This window comes from Eublepharis macularius, chromosome 1, assembly GCF_028583425.1.
Source record: "Eublepharis macularius isolate TG4126 chromosome 1, MPM_Emac_v1.0, whole genome shotgun sequence".
Lineage (NCBI taxonomy): Eukaryota > Metazoa > Chordata > Lepidosauria > Squamata > Eublepharidae > Eublepharis > Eublepharis macularius.
In genome coordinates this window covers 189,313,666-189,333,076 of record NC_072790.1, presented here as the reverse complement: position 1 = coordinate 189,333,076, position 19,411 = coordinate 189,313,666, and the positions used below count along the sequence as shown (strand labels likewise).

The 19,411-nt window shown below is 42.9% G+C and overlaps 1 protein-coding gene across 1 annotated transcript in view; it reads right to left on the bottom strand.

The window, feature by feature from the left end:
* The window catches only part of USH2A (usherin), an 843,391-nt gene that overhangs the window by 665,542 nt on the left and 158,438 nt on the right, over window positions 1–19,411 (bottom strand). Inside the window, exons 12-14 of the mRNA XM_054970549.1 lie at window positions 15,521–16,162; window positions 13,391–13,577; window positions 375–538 (exon numbers count right to left, since the gene is read on the bottom strand). Coding sequence (XP_054826524.1) covers window positions 375–538; window positions 13,391–13,577; window positions 15,521–16,162 — 993 coding nt within the window. The remainder of the gene's footprint in view (window positions 1–374; window positions 539–13,390; window positions 13,578–15,520; window positions 16,163–19,411) is intronic.

Sequence of the window (19,411 nt, the reverse complement as noted above, 5' to 3'; positions counted from 1 at the left end):
CTCAACAGACTAGACAAATGACAGTATTAACAAGGCACACTTGGTCAAATTTGCCAATCATGATGGGGTACAGGGAAGGAGCTAATCTTTAAAGAAAGTAATATCTGAGTCTCATCATTGTGAATTATGTCCATAAGCCTCTGGAACACTGCTAGTAATTGGCTTCCTTTCACTGAAACAAGAACCTACACTGTGTCTTTTATAGAAAGTATCATGTAGTCTCTCTGAGAAACAGCAAAATATCAATAATGGTAGAAAAAGTGTTTAGAAACTAAATGATTAGCATCTATTATGAACATTATAGTTATTTTTAATAGTCATTAAACCAGTAAGAGCACTGAACTGAAAGATATGCTCTTAAAGCCAGCACTTACTTTTACTGCAGCCAAATAGGTTGTGGACATCCAAATTACTAGCATTGGGAACACAATTGTCACATTTTGAGCCAGTTACAAATTGTTTACACACACATTGTCCAGTAATCGGATGACAAGTCCCATTAATGGCTCCTGCAGGATGACAATTACAACGCTGACATCTATAAACAAAAACAAATCAAGAAAGTAATGAAAGCACATTAACACTTTATTCAGACACAGTAGGGCATAACTCACTGGTGCCTTTTGACTCACATAATTATGCATTGCAAATAAAGAACCACAACCTGGATTGTAGTAGAAAATACAAGCACTGTGATCTCTTCAAAGACTTTAAAAAACATTTGTTTGTTTGTTTGTTTGTTTTTTCATTTGTTTGTGCCCTGCTTTTTCCCTCTTAGGAACTCAATGCAGCTTCTATCATTCTTCTCTCTTCCATTTTATCTTCAGAACAACCACACATAAGACTGGTTAGGCGAAGAGAGGATGTTGGGTGCACGGTCAGCACTAGGTCTCCCAGTCCTAATTTGGTACTGTAACAACTACACCATGGTGTATATACAACAGTAGTTCTTCTGTCTATGGCTTTTATAGTTGAGATTTGTATTGGTAATGTCACTGGCTCACCATTTCCATCAAGGTACTAGTCCAGCCAATCCTATCTCCCAGAAATGTCAACCAGCAGGAGTGTAGAGGCCACTTTTTCTCCATTTTCATTAACTAATGGTGGCTGGGTACTACATTTCCTTCACCTTACTCTATTAGGAAACTTAAGGAGCCAGGAACTGCACTGGATTATAAATATTTGAGCAAGACACTGGGTCTTTTTTAATGTAGATCTTTAAAAATGTGAAGAAAGCTCCTTCTAATCAATACATAACTTGAAGCTTGAAATTACACAAAGAGTGTGATGATTGCCATAAAATGTGATCCATTACTGAGTGAATACAAATTGCTACAGTTTATCAGCCATTCTACCACTCAGCTGTACCTAATGTAACAAAATCTTCCTTACCACTTGGCAGAACAATATGGATGGCCAAGCTACTCAATGATCACACAACTTTCTCCAGTGAAGTTTGGTCATGTATGTGGGCTCGCCAAGCAAATTATTTGAGCATTAAAGGAAGAGTGTATGTCAATTTTTTTCATTAAAATGATATTCCTCTCTATCATAGCATTAACGTGACTGAAGGTCTCCCACTTGTCAATATATATAATTCGCAACATGGACAAATCTGTGGATACTTAAATCTAGATACTAAAGCCATAAAAAGATAAATCAGATCTTTCTACAAGACTGAGAAAAGTCACAAGTTTGCAGAAAAATCTGAAATCTTAAAAAATAAAAATACACTGGGGAAGGGGGTTAAAAACAAACAAACTAACAGAAACAGCACCTGTAGTTTTAAGAAGCAAATGCCCTCTGTGGCCACTGTCTAGCAACTACAACACTATTGCCAGTTGAAACTTTGGTTTCGGTCAGTAAAAGATGGGAGGGAGGGCAGGGCCTTTTAAAAGACTTTTTTTGCTTTTGAGGGAGAACTCATTGGGGCCAGGACCAGCAGCAACTACCAAGTGATCTGATATCACAAGAGTTCCACAACTCACCCAGGCCTGGGTGTTTGCTGTCAGGTCCAGTGTATATTTGAACTGTACTGACTCCATTTTCTAATGTTTCTAGTGTCTAAGTGCTTTCCCCACAGGTGCACCAGTTCCCAGGCAGCTTTCCCACCGGAGGAGACTGTTTTGTCTAATACCGTTCCACCAGGCATTGGCCTTGACGGAGAGCAGCTTCCCAAGACTGAAAGATGTTGTTTTGAGAACTGTGGGGGGAGGCTGATGCAGATGGGAACTGTTACTCTGTACCTCATGCTTTGCCCTTCATTGGTAACAATGACTGTGTACCATCCTGAGTCTCCTATTCAGGACAGTGGACTATAATGGACCTTTTCTGCAGTAAAGTTTCCTTATTCAATCAATGGACTCTTGTTTGCTTTTGAAAGGGAACCTGTAGGAAGAGCCTTATCTAGCCACAAGCTGACATTTTGTTACCAATCATGCCTGAGTCGGGCCCAGCGGAATCCAAGGGAGTCCCGGACAAGGATCCCTTGTTTGATCCGTATGCGTCCCCGGACAGTCGAACAGCGCAACCCCAAGAATCTCAAGAACAGGTGTCGGTCGGGGCCGGAGCTTCGACTTCTACACCGCCTCTCATCGACCTCGGCAGTGAGGGGACCAGGCCGACGGCAGCCGCTCTCCCCTTGATCTCGTTACCCACCCCGTCGGAGTGGGGAGCCAGACCCCGAGAAACGCGAGAGCGCCGGGCCGGAGGACTACATCCTAGAGTTTCGATGGACGGGCGCCGAAGCCTAGGGACTGTCCCTGAGCTGGATAGCAGCCAACCGTGGCTGTTTTGGAACAGGACGACCGAACAGACGGACGGGAATACATCCCGCCGCGGCGCCCTGAGTTGGGATTATTCGGAACTTGCTCCATGGAAAGAGCCAACGGAAGTTCCTGAACAAAGTTGGGTGCAGATGCAAAGTCGCACCCATGCTGTAGATTCCGGCATCTCGGCAGTGACGGGTCTAGCCAAAGGAATTCTAGCAGCGAGATCGAGAGTCGATCAAGGAGATCCTCCGCCTTGGGGGCCGTGTTCCCCGGTGAGTACAACCGAGGGAGGTTCCGCTACGGAGCAACCGGGTCCAAGCCGAATGCAACAGTTGGAAGCTAGACTGATTGATATGGAGGAAAGTTTGGCTCATGCCATTCACCTAATCTCAGCGATGGGGGCAGGAGAGAGGCTTTCACCTGAAGAAATGGCTGTACAAATAGCCACCCTCCAAAGCGTTATGTCCTATCCAGTGGAGGACGTTGGAGAACCGGGGGAAACGCCCGAGGAACCCCCTAGATTAGACGAAATTCCGCCTAGCGGGGATACTCCAGCTGAGGCACCCGGAGAGACTCCAACGGAAACCCCTAAATCGGACGGGGATACACCTTCCGAGGAGACTCCAGCTGAGCTGCCTGGAGAGGGGGAAGAAGGGCCAACCCGTCCAACCGAGACGACGGTGATACCCCCTCCTGCTTCTCCAACGACGGTTCGGCCGACTCAGACGGAAGAGCCTCCGGCTCCTCCTGGGGAGGAATTGCCGCAACAACCGCGAGAAGCAGTCCCCATTCAACTAGCCCCGAGGGACGGCCTACCGGCACCTCAAGATCAGCCTCTGCTTCCCAGGATCACGACGCCGGGAGGGGCAAGCCCGCGCGGCCCACCACCCATCAGACCTTCGCCTCTGCGGCCCCTTCCGCTTCGACCGCAATTAACCCCGTTGCAGCAACCGATACGTTTGCCACTTGATCAACCCGTGTTACCACCTCCGAACCAACCGGTAGGACCTACACCACTACGACCCCACCAACCCACCCCTCAGCGGCCGGTCCTTACTCAACCGCAACGGCCACCTCCACCTCAACCGCTACTGCCAGCACCTCCGGTATTGCCACCACCAGCCCGACCAAGATTGCAGCCGCCTGCCAGACCACGGCTGCAGCCACCGGCCCAGCCGAGGGCACCACCGCCGGCCCAGCCGAGGGCGCCATCGCCAGCCCAGCCGAGGCCGCCACCCCCGGCTCAGCCGGTGATGCCGCCGCCAGCGCAACCAGCGCCGCTACCACAACCGGGTCCCCCCGTACCTCAAATGCCATTAATGCTTCCGATGGACTTCTACCCAGCACCGGCTCCGAGGCAAGACCTCCCGATGGGCTGGGTGAAACTGGAAGCTACTTTTGATGGGGATCCCTCCAAACTGGGATTTTTCCTAGTGCAAGTCGTGCAATTCTTCAACCGGTGGGGACACCTCTTCGGCAGCGAGGCCAGTCAAATTGAACATCTCGGCTCCCGCTTACAAGGCAAAGCAGCGGACTGGTATGTAGGACTATACAATATCGGGGCCCCGGAACTCAATACTCTCCAGGGGTTGGTGGATGCTATTCGAGCGCAATATGAAGACCCCTTAGAGGAAACCAGGGCCCGAACAGAATTGCAAGCCATTAAACAGGGCAGCATGTCGGCGAGAGACTATATCACGAAATTCCGACAATTGGCTGCCAAATGCCCTAGGTGTGAGGAGTCCACCAAAATCATTCTGTTCAAGCAAGGGCTAAACCCGAGACTTCTGGATAGAGCCCTTATGCAGGACAATCCCCCTACGTTGTTAGGTTGGATCCAACTTGCATGCGAAGTTGAGAATCGCATTTTGGAAGTCCGTTTGGTTGAACAACAACAACAAACGGGACAAAGAAGACCCTTGACTTTACAGAAGGGAGGACGGGGAGCTGGGTATGCCACCCGTGGAGCGAGAGATGCTAGATGGCAACAAGGGCTGTGTTTGCAATGCGGACAAGCCGGTCACTTTGCAGCACAATGCCCCTACCGGCCTGTGCAAAGACCTCCGCTTCAACTACGGCGTCCAACCCTTGCTCCATTTCCTACTCTCCAACGCCCGATTCCCGCGCCACGCGCGAACAGAGGCCGCGGCGCGTCTCAAAGGCCCGCCTCAGAGAGAGGACTGGAAGCGGAAGAAGTTATGGAATACGACCCCGCTTCCCCAAACGCAGAAGTCAATCCAGAAAGCCCCCAGTCGGGAAACGAGATGGATCTGTCGTAAAAGGGCCCAAACGACAGATCCGCCCCAAGCCCGTCCCTGCACGGGACCGGCCACCTGGGTCCATCTTATTCATGCCAGTGACTTTACTTAACCCGGAGAGGAAGATGCACATCCGAGTGCAAGCCCTCATCGACTCGGGTTGCTCGAGAGACATTATCGCCCCGGCCCTAGTCAACGGACTAGTTCTACCAACTCGTGAATTGCAAAACCCAGTGATTTTTGAACAAATGGATGGCACCAATATGAACCCTGTTACCACTGAAACCATCCCAATAATCACCGGCATGGGCCAACACTGGGAGAAAAGGTCTTTTGTCATCAGCGCCACTGCCAAATACCCGTTAATTTTAGGCAGCAAGTGGCTATGTGATCACAATCCCTACATAAATTGGGCAGAGGGGTGCATCACCTTCACTCACTCCAACTGTAAAAACCATCGCTGGAACCAAAACTGGGGTAGTGATCCAACTCACACCGAGAAGACACTTCTCACCCAAGAAGAAATAAACCAAATTCCTGAACCGTACTGGCCCTTTCTGAATGCCTTCTCCGAAGAAGAAGCTGACACTCTACCCCCACACCGACGAACTGACTGCGCGGTGGAAATCGTACCTGGAGCCTCATTGCCCAAAGGACGACTCTACCCCATGAGTCTCCATGAACGAGAGGAGCTCCGAAAATTCATTGACACCAATCTTCAAAGAGGGTTCATCCGTCCAGCCAATAGCCCCCATGCCGCTCCGGTACTCTTCGTGAAGAAAAAAGATGGGGGACTTCGACTGTGCACGGACTTTAGAGGACTTAATGCTGTGTCTACCAACAACGCCTATCCCATCCCACTCATCCGAGATCTTCTCAACGTCGTGGCCCAAGGTAAGATCTTTACAAAATTAGACTTAAAAGATGCTTACTTCCATGTCCGTATCAAGGCAGGGGATGAGTGGAAAACCGCATTTAATACACCCCTCGGACAGTATGAATATTTAGTTATGCCCTTTGGATTGGCAGGAGCCCCGTCGGTATTCATGTCCATGATAAATGAAGTTCTACACGACTTCCTCTATAAAGGTGTAGTGGTGTACCTTGATGATGTATTAATTTATTCAGACTCGGAAGAGGAACACGTTCAAATGGTGCAAAAAGTCCTGTCCACTTTGATGAACAATAAACTTCCCATTAAGCTGTCCAAATGTGAATTCTACAAAACGGAGCTCACTTACCTTGGGTACTGTATCTCCCAAGAGGGGTTAAAAATGGATCCAGCCAAAATACAAGCGATCCAAGAATGGCAAACTCCCACCACCCGCAAAGACGTGCAGTCCTTCCTGGGCTTTGCCAACTTCTATAGAGACTTTATAGCAAACTTTGCTCAAATCACGCTCCCCTTAACCGAATTGTTAAGGACAAAAAATAAAGGGGACCAGGCTAAAAAACCCTCCTCCAAAATACAGTGGACATCCGATTGCCAAATTGCTTTCGAATGCCTAAAAGAACAATTTGTAACGGAACCCATCCTCTGCCACCCCAACGAAAATTACCCTTTCATAGTGCAAGTCGACGCCAGCGATACGGCGATAGGAGGGGTATTATTGCAGAAGGGGGAGGATGGGAAACTACGGCCTTGTGCATTCCTGTCAAGAAAATTTTCAGAAGCTGAAAGGAATTGGAATGTGTGGGAGAAGGAAGCTTTTGCAGTGAAAGCGGCCCTCACTAACTGGAGACATTGGCTGGAGGGGGCGCGATATCCCTTCGAGGTCTGGACAGATCATAAAAATTTGGAGGCCCTTCGCAGCCCTCGCAGACTGAACGCCAAACAATTGCGATGGGCAGAATTCTTTTCCAAATTCAACTTCACTTTAAATTACCTCCCGGGCAAAACTAACTTTCTTGCAGACGCCCTATCGCGCATGCCCCAATACAAGAGCAAACGGGAGGAGACTGTAGACACGGTCTTCTCCCCTACGCAATTGGGAGGCGTGGTAACTACACGCAGCCGCGCAAGACAGCCCCTCCCGCATAACCAGGAGTGGAAATCGAAACTTAAAGCTGAAGTGGAAAAGGAGGGGGGTAGAGCGCCTAAAAGCAAACTGGCTCAATCCCCACAGGGGGACTGGCTAGCTGGAAGCAAATTTTATGTCCCAGACAGCCTCCGGCGGGAGGTATTACAACGATGTCACGATGCCCCCACTGCGGGTCATTATGGGTATCTGAAAACGTTGCATCTAATACAACGGCAATTCTGGTGGCCGGGCATGCGCAAAGACATTTCCCAATACGTTAGCTCCTGCCCCATTTGCCTCAGCGCCAAAACCCGGAAAGGGAAACCTCCAGGCCTCCTACAACCATTGGAGACGCCTGACAGACCGTGGGAAATAATATCTATGGACTTTATCACTGATTTACCCCTTTCAAAAGGACATAATTGCATTTTAGTCGTGGTAGATCTGTTCTCCAAACAAGCTCATTTTATTCCATGTACTGCTATACCCACTGCTCGAAAACTGGCAGATTTATTCTTAAAACACATCGTAAAATTACATTCTTTTCCGTCCAAGGTGATTTCGGATCGCGGCGGACATTTCGTTGCCAACTTCTGGCGGGAGCTTTTGCGAATGTTGAATATTGAGCAGGGAATCAGTTCAAGCCACCACCCACAAACCGACGGACAATCCGAAAAAACTAATCAAATTTTAGAACAGTTCCTTCGTTGCTACATTAATTTCCAACAAGATAATTGGGTGGACCTTCTTCCTTTAGCTGAGTTCTCATACAACAACAGTGTGCATGCTTCCACTGGGGAGGCCCCTTTCAAAATTGTATATGGAGCTCACTTCAATCCCTTCCCGTTGGACACTCCCCCCCGCCATTCCTCTAATTTGCCTGATGTATCTTCCTGGTGGGGGGAGGCCAAGCAGCAATGGACTCTCATTAAAAAACACCTCGAGAAAGCCAAACTGGATTACAAAAAGTACGCAGATCGCCATCGTGTGGCCGAATGGGATTTACAACCTGGAGATCATGTTTATATTTCCACCAAAAACCTGAAATTAGCTCAAACGAGCCGCAAACTAGCATTAAAGTTCCTTGGGCCTTTCCCTGTCCGCAAAGTAATTAATAAAGTGACTGTTGCTGTAAATCTACCCAAGAACTTGCGCCACGTTCATGATACATTTCATGTCAGTCTCCTTAAAAGAGCACCCACCGACGACAAGTGGCACATCAAAGCTCCACCCATTCCTACTTTGATAGACGACCAAGTACACTACGAAGTGCAACAAATTTTGGACTCTAAGATCAAACGGAATCAGCTTTTTTACCTCATTAGGTGGAAGGACTTTGATTCTGGTTATGATGAGTGGGTGAACTCTGTACATGTTCATGCTCCTAGATTAACCAAAGCTTTTCATACTCGTTACCCATATAAGCCAGGGGGGGATCTATTTTAAGGGGGGCAGGATGTCAGGTCCAGTGTATATTTGAACTGTACTGACTCCATTTTCTAATGTTTCTAGTGTCTAAGTGCTTTCCCCGCAGGTGCACCAGTTCCCAGGCAGCTTTCCCACCGGAGGAGACTGTTTTGTCTAATACCGTTCCACCAGGCATTGGCCTTGACGGAGAGCAGCTTCCCAAGACTGAAAGATGTTGTTTTGAGAACTGTGGGGGGAGGCTGATGCAGATGGGAACTGTTACTCTGTACCTCATGCTTTGCCCTTCATTGGTAACAATGACTGTGTACCATCCTGAGTCTCCTATTCAGGACAGTGGACTATAATGGACCTTTTCTGCAGTAAAGTTTCCTTATTCAATCAATGGACTCTTGTTTGCTTTTGAAAGGGAACCTGTAGGAAGAGCCTTATCTAGCCACAAGCTGACATTTGCTACTATTCAACAGCAGCCACTGCAAAAATGTCACTGTAGTATGGTAGAGAATTTCAGATCCAATAGAGCCAGGTTCAGAGTCCCAGTCTGACATAGAATCTCGCTGGGTGACCTTGGACCAGTCACATACTCTCAGCCTAACCTACCTTACAAGATTGTTTTGAAGACAAAATGGAAGATAATGATGTAAGCTGCTTTGAGTCCACATTGTGGAGAAAGGTGGGTAAACGATAAAATATAGGTTGGTGAGTGGATGGTAAAGAGAGAAAGAAATAAGGAAAGGTGAAGATATGCGGGCTGCTAAAAGGAAAGAAAGAAGAAATAATGTGGGGAGGGGAATACAGGAGAAACTGAGGTGCCCCTTATAAGTCCTTGCAAGTTCCCAGAGCAAGTGTGCCTGGCCCAGCAGCTGGCACTGCCCACATTGGCCAGACTCTTCCTAGGGAGAGGCTGTCAGCGGTAGGGAAGGATAAAGGTAGGTTGGTTCGTGGGTGGGATGCAGAGGAGGCAGGAAAAGGGGACATGCTATGGGGGTTTTTAGGGAAGAGAAAGAGGAAACAATGGGGGAGGGGAAAATGAGATCCCTCCTTCCACAACTCGTTGCAGGTCCCTTGTTTGTACAAATCATATCACTTTCAGGACTTTGAAAAACTATTATTTGACTCGAGTCTAATTATGATTTGACTACAGCCTAATTATTCAACTGTAATTGGAGGGTAGCTACTATTTTTTCCAAAATATTATCCAGTTAACTCCTAACTGAAATAGATACTAAATATGACAAACTATTTTTAAATTAGTTTATAAAAAATCACAAACATTTGAAAATTGCCTCTCTCTCTCTTTAAAGGGTGCCTTTAGTGACTCTTACTGTGTGATCTCCTGAGCTCAACACCCTTTAAAAGACTGATAAAAGCCAAGGAAGCAAAATAAGCTGCAAATTTGTTTTATGGAGTAATATTCCTTTGGGAATGAATAAAAACATTCTTTATTGGAAACCACAATACTGACTCTTTTTTCTCTTTTATACTCAAAAGAAAAAGGTCATCACCCCCCACCTCAAACTGTATTAAGTTCTCTCATCTATAGAGTGTCCAAATTTCCCTTCAAACAGAAGTTCTATTTAGACTGTTTAGTTCTATTTAGACTATTACCTGTCATAACTGAAGAAAATGGTTTAACATTGAGAAAACTATCTATTCAATAATAGGATATTTAGTACTTCATGATGTGCTAAGGTTTTTGTGTGTGTGTGTGAAAGGGTTTAATAGATTTTAGTGCCATAAAATTAGGGAACATACCAGTCACAAATGTCCTCTTGATTCCAAATACCTGCTCCTATATTCTGCCTAGAATGATGTATATTTTTTCCTCCAAAAAGCTTATTAGACTTCTGCTAGCTGCTGGCAAATATTGTGGAGTCCTACAATGGAAGTCCTTTGCTTCTCCTTCCCTCAGTCTGTTTCACAAGATGCTGAGATATGGCCATTATGTGCAAACTCACAGACCAAGGGATGGTGGCAGAGGTTTGAATATAGAAAATATACTTTTTGAAATATGGATTCCCTTTATTACTTGTGCTGATAAAAATATACCATGCCAAAGGAAGAGTTATAAAAAGATATCTGGTGGTAGGAGGTGCCATTAAGTCATAGCTGACTTATGGCAACCCCTGCTAGGATTTTCAAGGCAAGAGACTAACAGAAGTGGTTTGTCATTGTCTGCCTCTGCAGCCCTGGTCTTCAATGGAGGTCTCCCATCAAATTACTAACCAAGGTAAACCCTGCTTAGCTTCTGATATCTAATGAGAGCTGGCTTGCCTGGGCTATCCATGTCAGGATAAAAAACAGAGAGAGAGATTTACATGCTTTAATAACTGATTTACAAAAAATATTTAACACTATATATTTTATTAAATGTAATTGTATTGTTTCTGTTCGTGGTGTGTATGGGTGGATATGAATTTATTTAGGTACCATAACCTCTTTGCTTGGCATTATAGACTCTTTCTAAATGAAGGTGATTCCTTCTTTGTAACATTCTAATGGATATCTATGTTATTTTATTTATGACGTTTATGTCTTAGCCTTTTTCTTTCCTGTAAAATAAAAACTTTAAAAATAAAAACCAAGTTTTAAAAAAATTAGTGGAAACCTCTCCCCAAATTATTTAATCTTATAGTTCTTTTCATTAACATCCATTCTTGTCATCGTTTTATCATTTTATTTAGAAGTAAATTTGATTCAATAAAACACATTTGACACAAAATAAAGTAATAGTACTAATATGATTCAATAAAATGACATTGTTATTTCAGAACTCCTCACAATGATATGGCAATGGAATACCAGCACTACCTTTGATTTACAAATGGAGGCTGAGAGGGACTCCAGCTTGCCAAAAGAACTTTTCTGCTGTGATCAGACGGGAAAGTTGCTTCTTCCCTAAATTTGTTTAGCTTCAGTAAAACTGATATATTGTGTATCATTCAACCACACCCTGGAGCTAGCACTCTGAAAATAGCTGTACAGCAAGATAAAACACTGTCTAACAATAATCTCTATTAGGGATGGCTGACTTAGGTCAAGTCTACCCACCTGTTCCCAACCATTTATGTACCTGCAGTAACTGGTTCCCCAAACCTAGTACATTCAGCCCAACAAGATCTTTCTTTTTTCTCGTCCTGTGGTCATAATGGTTATGAGACAGTTGTTCCTATCGCTGCTCCCACCAAGGTTCAGAGAGCTTAGTCAGCAGTAACTTTGAACAGAACTTTTGTGTTTAAGAGTTGGGTTTAATAACAATAACATTTGATTTATATACCGTCCTTCACGACAACTTTAACACTCACTCAGAGCAGTTTACAAAGTATTTTATTATTATCCCCACAACAATCACCCTGTGAGGTGGATGGGGCTGAGAGAGCCCTGAGAGAGCTGTGACTGACCCAAGGCCACCCAGGTGGCTTCAAGTGAAGGAGTGGGGAATCAAACCCGGTTCTCCAGATTAGAGTCCCGTCATTCTTAACCACTGCACAAACTGGTTCTTTATTGAAATACAGTCATGTTTTCTTCCACCAAAATGCAAAGAAGAGAAATCATAGCCTCCATCATAGCATATCCATTTCTTGTTGAATCAAGTGGTGGCTTACATACTGAAATCAGCTGTCACAAATCAAAACACCAGGAAGATGATACTTTTCATTATAAACAGCCCTCCTCTCACACAAACACATCAAGTTCAGAAACAGTTCAGCAACCTTCCCATTTTTATTTCTTCTTTTTATGTCATTTATACACCCCATATATACAACTGATGCAAAACTCGGGCATCAGTTTTAACTGGTAATTTAACATGGTGCCAGTTTGATTGTATTGTTTTTATGTTTTTTTAGATAGATAGATATGGTTTTAATTGTATAATATACATTGTTAGCTGCCCTGAGTCCATTCACGGGGTGGGTGGGGTATAAATTAGATAAAATAAAATAAATAATTGTCCTGTGTTCGACTCTCCCCAAATTCTAATGACAGTCCCATGGGCTGTAGAAGAGCTTATAAAAAGCACGTGTCTAGCATTAAGCTGGAGCATCACTTGTGCTGGGGCTGGGAAAGACAGGATGACTCTGGGCACTTGAGCCCAGGATTGGCTGTCCTATCACCCAGGTGACCATCAAGTGGCTTCCTGCAGCCCTGTCTCCATGGGCCAGATGCATTGCTGGGAAGGTGAGGTCAGTGAACCGGAGAGCTGAAGATTTTCAATCTGGTCTGAGACTCATATGGAAAAGGAAGGGGCTGCAGAACACTAGGCATTCTAGATCTACTGGGATGTAGAAGAGTTTAGAAAGATTGTATAAAGGTATTCGGCCAGCCCTTGCGTTCACTGAAGTTGGTATACTTCCAGGGTTCGGGCAGTCAAATTCAGTTCCCCTGCTCCCAGGCCTCAGAGGATTCTCCAGGCTACGTCTTCTGACCTTGCTCAAGAATCATATAATTTCCTGAAATCTTTTTTAAAAAAAAACCTTTGTGGCTTCAATATGTTTCCTTAGGGCCTTAAATAGTATGTCTTCGATCCTAAATCTTGCTTCCATTTGCACCCCTCTTCATTTGCTGCTGAGGCATTCCAGTGCTGTACAGGGCTTTTCTCTAGTACTAGATGCTTTTCAACTCACTGTAAGATGCTTATCTGTCTCCTACTGCATAGTGCTGGTGGAACATGCCACAGTGGAGGCTTGCTTCTGTAAGACAGTGCAAACAGAAGCAAAACTTAGGATCCAAGCCCGTTTCTGTGAGCTTTGTTCTTTTGAATATGAGCTGTGATCAGAGTCTGTGACTTGCACAACGAGCAGGGAAATATTTTTGAGCTTTTGGATGAAAGGGTCTCCCCTCACCAAAGATACAAGTTATAATATTAAAAGAGAAAATCAAAGAAACGTGTTTCTCTTCTATAATAAACACTCACCTCCCAGTTTCTGAGTCAAATCCATAATACAGGGCTGCACAGCGATCACATCTCTTTCCTGCTACAGAGGAATCTTGACAAATGCACTGACCAGTGAGACTGTCACAGTCAACCACATCCACTGAACCAGATGTGTGGCATAAACAGGGAAGGCAGCCATTAACACTGTGCAGAGAAACATAGAAACCTAATAAAGGGGGGAAGTATACAAATTCAGTGATTAACACATCACAAACTTCAAACAAAATTGAACAACTATAGACAAATCTCTAGCAAAAATGGAATGACAAACAGGCAAACTTTAAAGCTTTTGAGAAGCTGATATATGCTTCCTATATACTGCATTTAATATGATAAATGTCCCTTTCTTCCTGACATATCCATTTTATTTTGCCCATTTGGGATTACGTAAAATGTACAAACAGAAATAAGTCTAGAGATGAGTGTAGGGAAATGCTTTAAAATACTGTTAATTATAGTCATAAACCACATTGTTATGGATTTTTGCAGCAGAAATTGACAGGGATGGGTTGAGGAGAACAGTGGGGGGGGGGAACTCCGTACTACTATTTGGAACTTTTTTCATAGATGTTTGCATATTTTGTTCTTCTGATCTGCTGCTGCATGTGAGAGATGTGAGCTAACTTTTTGCCTTGGTGAGACAAGTGGGCTGACACATCCCTCACTTGTCTAAATATGTACACTGCTGAAATTAATACAAGGTACGGGAACAGTATCTACATCAGACCTACATCCAAATACAGGTGCCAGGGACCACTGTGGAGTAGTGGTTAAAGTTGTGGAGTAGAAATGTGAAAACCTGGGTTCAGATCTTCATTCAGCCATACAACTCACTAGGGGATCTTTAGCCAATCATATCTTTCTCTCTCAGCTTAATCTACTTCATAGTATTGCTGCAAGGATAAAAATTGAGGAGAGGAGAAGCCATGGATGCAGGCATGAGCTCTATGGAGGAAGAGTGGGATAAAAGTGTGATTAATACAGTCCTCTGCTGTGCATTTCTTCATTAGGGATGTGTGCTGAAATTTTATTTCCGTGTTTTCAGTTTGGTGTGTTATAATTTTTTTATATAACAGTTATGACAACTGTTTGGATTTATTATTCTATCCTTTATTTAATTCCACTGATTTCACCTTGAAAAACAGATCTTCCTGTAACTGTTATTTATTTTCCACCGAATCAGGATGAAATTCCCAAGGACTGTTCCCCTAAGACATGAAAACCTTCTTGCTAATTTTCAGACAGACACAAGAAAGTAACCTCATTTTTTGGCAATTAAAATTCCAGCTTGTACAATGGGAGGAGGAGGTATGCATTGACATATGAGTCCCCCCCCCCATTTCCTGGCATCATTAAGGGGAAGGCGTCAATTTTTTTTAAGTGAATACGTTTTACACAAACTGGAGAGGAAGAATCTTACATTGTCTAAAAACAAGATGGAGTTGTAGAAAAAAACACATGGAAGTATTATAGCAAATGTAAGCAATTTTTCACTTTTCAGTTTATATTGTCAATTACACATTTTTAGAAGCACGAGAGAGCAGCATAAATCTTTGCTGTTCCTTTTCAAGGACAAAGGTGGCCCACCGGCCCAGGAAGTCCTGACATAATTTCTCTATCTATCCCAGCCTGCTCTCTGATTAAATGCCTGCTACTTAGGGTCAACAAGTCAGGTAACACTAGGGAAGAAACTAGAGGGGAAAACAGACATGCCATATTTATTAACACATGTATCAAAATAATTTTAATTTAAAAAAAAACGCTTAACAGAGGCTGAGCAGCATTTTTAACCTCTCTTCAAGTCTCTGCAATGCAGTGCAGTTCTAATGTCCTTTTTATTTTACAATGTATATAATACATTCCATTTTGAAATTAACCTATTGCTTTAAAATTTGTAAAGTGAGGCGCATAGTGATTGTGATATACCAACTATATTCAAGCTTTTGAAGTATAATCACCTTGGTCTCTTCAAGGACAGAATTCAACTCACTGTACATTAAAAATGCCAATCTTTTTCACCACACTGAAATCATTTTCACACCAGAGGGAAAAGATGCAGCTTGCAAGCAATAAACAACTAACCCAAAGATTTTACTATTATTTCCTTACCTGGTTTACACTTATCACACCGTCTTCCATAATGGTAAGGTGAACAAACACATTGTCCATTGATTTGGTCACAAATTGTTCCTGGTAATGTTCCCAAAGGATCACAGTCACAAATCTCACATCCAAGGAGGTTTCTAGCAGTGAGACTGTACATATGAGACTTGCACTGTTCACACTGAAAGCCTGTGACACCAGTCTTGCACAGGCACTGTCCCGTTGATTTGTCACACAGCAAAGAACCATTTACTGTTCCTGCCTTATTACAGTTACATGGCAAGCAGACTAAGGAATCATTTTGCTCCACTTTATAGTGCCCGTCTAAGCAGTCATCACACTGCCTTTGCCCAAAATCAGGTTTGCAGATACACTGTCCTGTCTGAGGACTACACACGGTACCAGGAATAGATCCCCCTTCATCACAATCACAAGGCTTACATCCAAATACATCCAGTCCATAAAAGTTATCAATGCAGGTATCACAATGAAGTCCTTTGATGCCTTCCTTACAATTACACTGGCCAGTCAAAGGGTTACAGAACTCATTCATGGAGCCAAGGGCATGACAGTGGCAAGGCTCACATCCATCTCTGTTAACACTTTGGAGGAGTTTGTATCCAAAGTTGCAGTGATCACACCAGAGACCTGAAAAGAGAACCAGTGTTACTATAAATTAAGGTGTGTGGGGGGGAGTGCTATGGAACAAGGGTCTCACATGGCATAGTTCCAGTCAGAGTGTACCTGAAAGTCAGCAGTCTTTGCACTTGAACTCCAAAAATTATTGTTATAATACAACAATAAAATATCAAGCCTAACCCTCACTCCAAAATGGCACATCCCCTGATATTAGCCTATGCAACCCAAAGCACAGCCTACAACAAGTTGGTAAATGACAGGAAGGTATTCGAAGAGTACACAACTCCAAATAATTCAAGTAAGCAACCCCCAAGCAAAATGTTAGCAGAATTCCAGGAACAAAACCAGGATTACAAAATCAGCCTTGGGGTACATTTCCTTCTTGATCCCCACTCCATGTAGCTTTGTTTAGGCTACCAGCCATAAACAACAAAAATCTACAGAAATATCCTTAGTGATAGTAAGGATAGTAATGTGTGTGTGTGTGCCATCAAGTTGCAGCTGACTTACAGCAACCTCATAGAGTTTTCAAAGCAATAGATGTTCAGAGGTGATTTGCCATTGCCTGCCTCTATATAACAACCTTGGCCTTTCTTGGTGGTTTCTCATCCAAATACTGACCATGATGGACCCTGCTTAGCTTACAAGATGAGATCGGGCTATCTTGACCATTCAGGTCAGAGCAAGTATAGTAATACTTAATAATATAGCATTTATTATATACATGATATATAATAAATAATAATATATTACATAATAATATATATTATGTATATTGTATAATATTGTATATACAATATACAAGGACAATAGGAAGAATATAGCATTCAAAGTGCTTCACATACATTGTCTCAATAATCTTAACAACAACCCTGTAAGGTGAAAGACAATACTTTTATACAATGGAGTGCAACTCATATAGATGCACGCTCACTTCTCCAGCTAATACACCCAGGGTCTTTCACTTCACTAACTTCAGTAACGTCTAAAATCTGCTGAAGTTTGATATACAGAAAAACAGTGAGCAGATTATTCAATTTCTCCACAATCTAGACATTGTTGCACGACATTCCTCCTAAAAGAGAAAAGCCCCCATATTTTCAAAGATAAGGAATTTTAAATTAACAAACGTTGAGTATCTAAATAAAGATTTTCACCACACAGATTTGCTCATTCCTATATGGGGGAATTTTAAGTCCACAGTCTATATCCTTTACTGGTTAATATAGCCCTGATTTTAGCATTAATCATGAGTGAAACATTAAAGGAGTGAATAATTAAATGAATTTTCCACACCCTTAATACTCAAATTATTGTGCACTGTTTTAACTGTATTCTGTAAGCCCCTTTGGAAGCCACAGCTGAGAAGTTAAATGCAAGCTCTTTAAATAAATAAAGTTAAATATATCAGTGTCCATTGTTATCTCTTACTAAATACATACATTTCTTTTTGGCATGATCTATAATGAAGTAACATTTTTGTGTAAAAGTGTTACCCAGTTAATATTTATAGTACATTCGAAACCAAAATTGTTTTCTTAGTGCGTCAACCTGTCTCACCATTAGTTTATTTTCAAAGTCATGACTTTATGCTGCCTCCAGCACATCGACTTTTTAAAAAATCAGTTTTTAATTTTTATTCAGGCATAACATCTGTGTCTTTAATTTATAAATAATATGACCTAAGAAAGAAAACTCAAACATTACTTGAGAACAGCTCACATGCTTGCTTTCCTCATTGTTATGATGAATATAAAATTCTCATCTTACCATCACTTTAACTGTACCATGCAGTAACTAAAAGACTTGTGTTTGTGTGTGTGCGTCGTTGAGATGTTTTTTAGTTTCTTTTCTAGCACAGAAAAATATAAATGTAGCATTTCCTATGTAGGGAGAAAAAGCATGCCCTAAAAGAGTGGGAAATGCATTACATATGGATAAAAACTAAAGAACTCCAACAGAAGGCAAGTTCCTTTAGCAGTGATGAATGGCTCACCTAAGGCATATCATTTAATTTCAATAAGGAAAATAAAAAAGGACTACTATTGCCGCAAATTTTAAAAATAACTGTATTGTTAACAAGAATTATGACTCATTTTGAACTATTAAAATTGGTCTACATGGATTCATATCATATCAGTTTTAAAAATATGCGCAGTGCTTATTTGAATATGCCATACATATTCCTGACAGGTAATCTATTCCTAACGATACTGAGAAAGGCCTACAGGGCATCACACTCAATGTTAACAAGTACCGGGGAGTTAGCACACTTGGCATTTAATTCACATTCTTCTCCCTTTTTTATTCTAGATGAATGACCTACTTTAATAAAATTATTGGTGCTAATGTATTTTACTGGTGATAGGATCATTAGTAAGATTTAACAGTTGTGCTAACTCTAACAGCTCATGCTCCATAACATTGCAGTACTTAGTTACATTTTCTGTTATCAAGCTTGTTTAAACAGACACAATGACAACAGACTCTAAGGTTACTTGTAAATCCAGTATTTTTTTAAGTCAACACATATTTTATACACATACTGAATGCATATCATTACAATAAAGCTATTTTGTTCAGCAGTAAAAATTTGCACCCCCTGTCCTTGTGACAATGCTGTCAAGATGTAATATCTGCACCCACAAAGGATGGACTCATGAAGCTTTCCTTTCTTGTTCAAGAGTTCTAATAAGGAAAACAGGGCTGCACTTACCTGTTGTGTCGAGTGTCTTCTGTGCAGGCACACATTAGGATTGAGCATCCACAGGCCAGCCTCAGAGAAGAATTTCTAGCTTTAGAACTCCAAAGGGGCACCTCTCCCCCACAGTGTGCCATGTGGCATTTTCCCACTGAAACCTTCACATGCCATGAGGGAGACTCACCCCCTTCCCTCAGTTTTCCTGAGACATTGGACGCTCCAGAAGAAAGAATATGCCAAAAGAGAGTTCACAATGGGGTTGGAGGGACAGAATATGAGCCTGCACAGAAGACACCTGATGAACAACCATTACAGGTAAGCGCAATCCTTTTTTCATCTTTGGCCTTCTGTGCAGTCCCACATTGGGAGGCTAACAAGCTACTTACCAAAGAGATAGGAATGAGTCTCTCAGTGAAACAGAGCATGCAATACAGACTTTCCTGCTGCTGACTTCTTCCTCTCTTTAACATCCACAGAATAATGATGTGCAAAAGTGTTAGTGAAGACCATGTGGCTGCTCTGCAGATGTCCATCATAGGTACCCAGTTGAGAAAAAG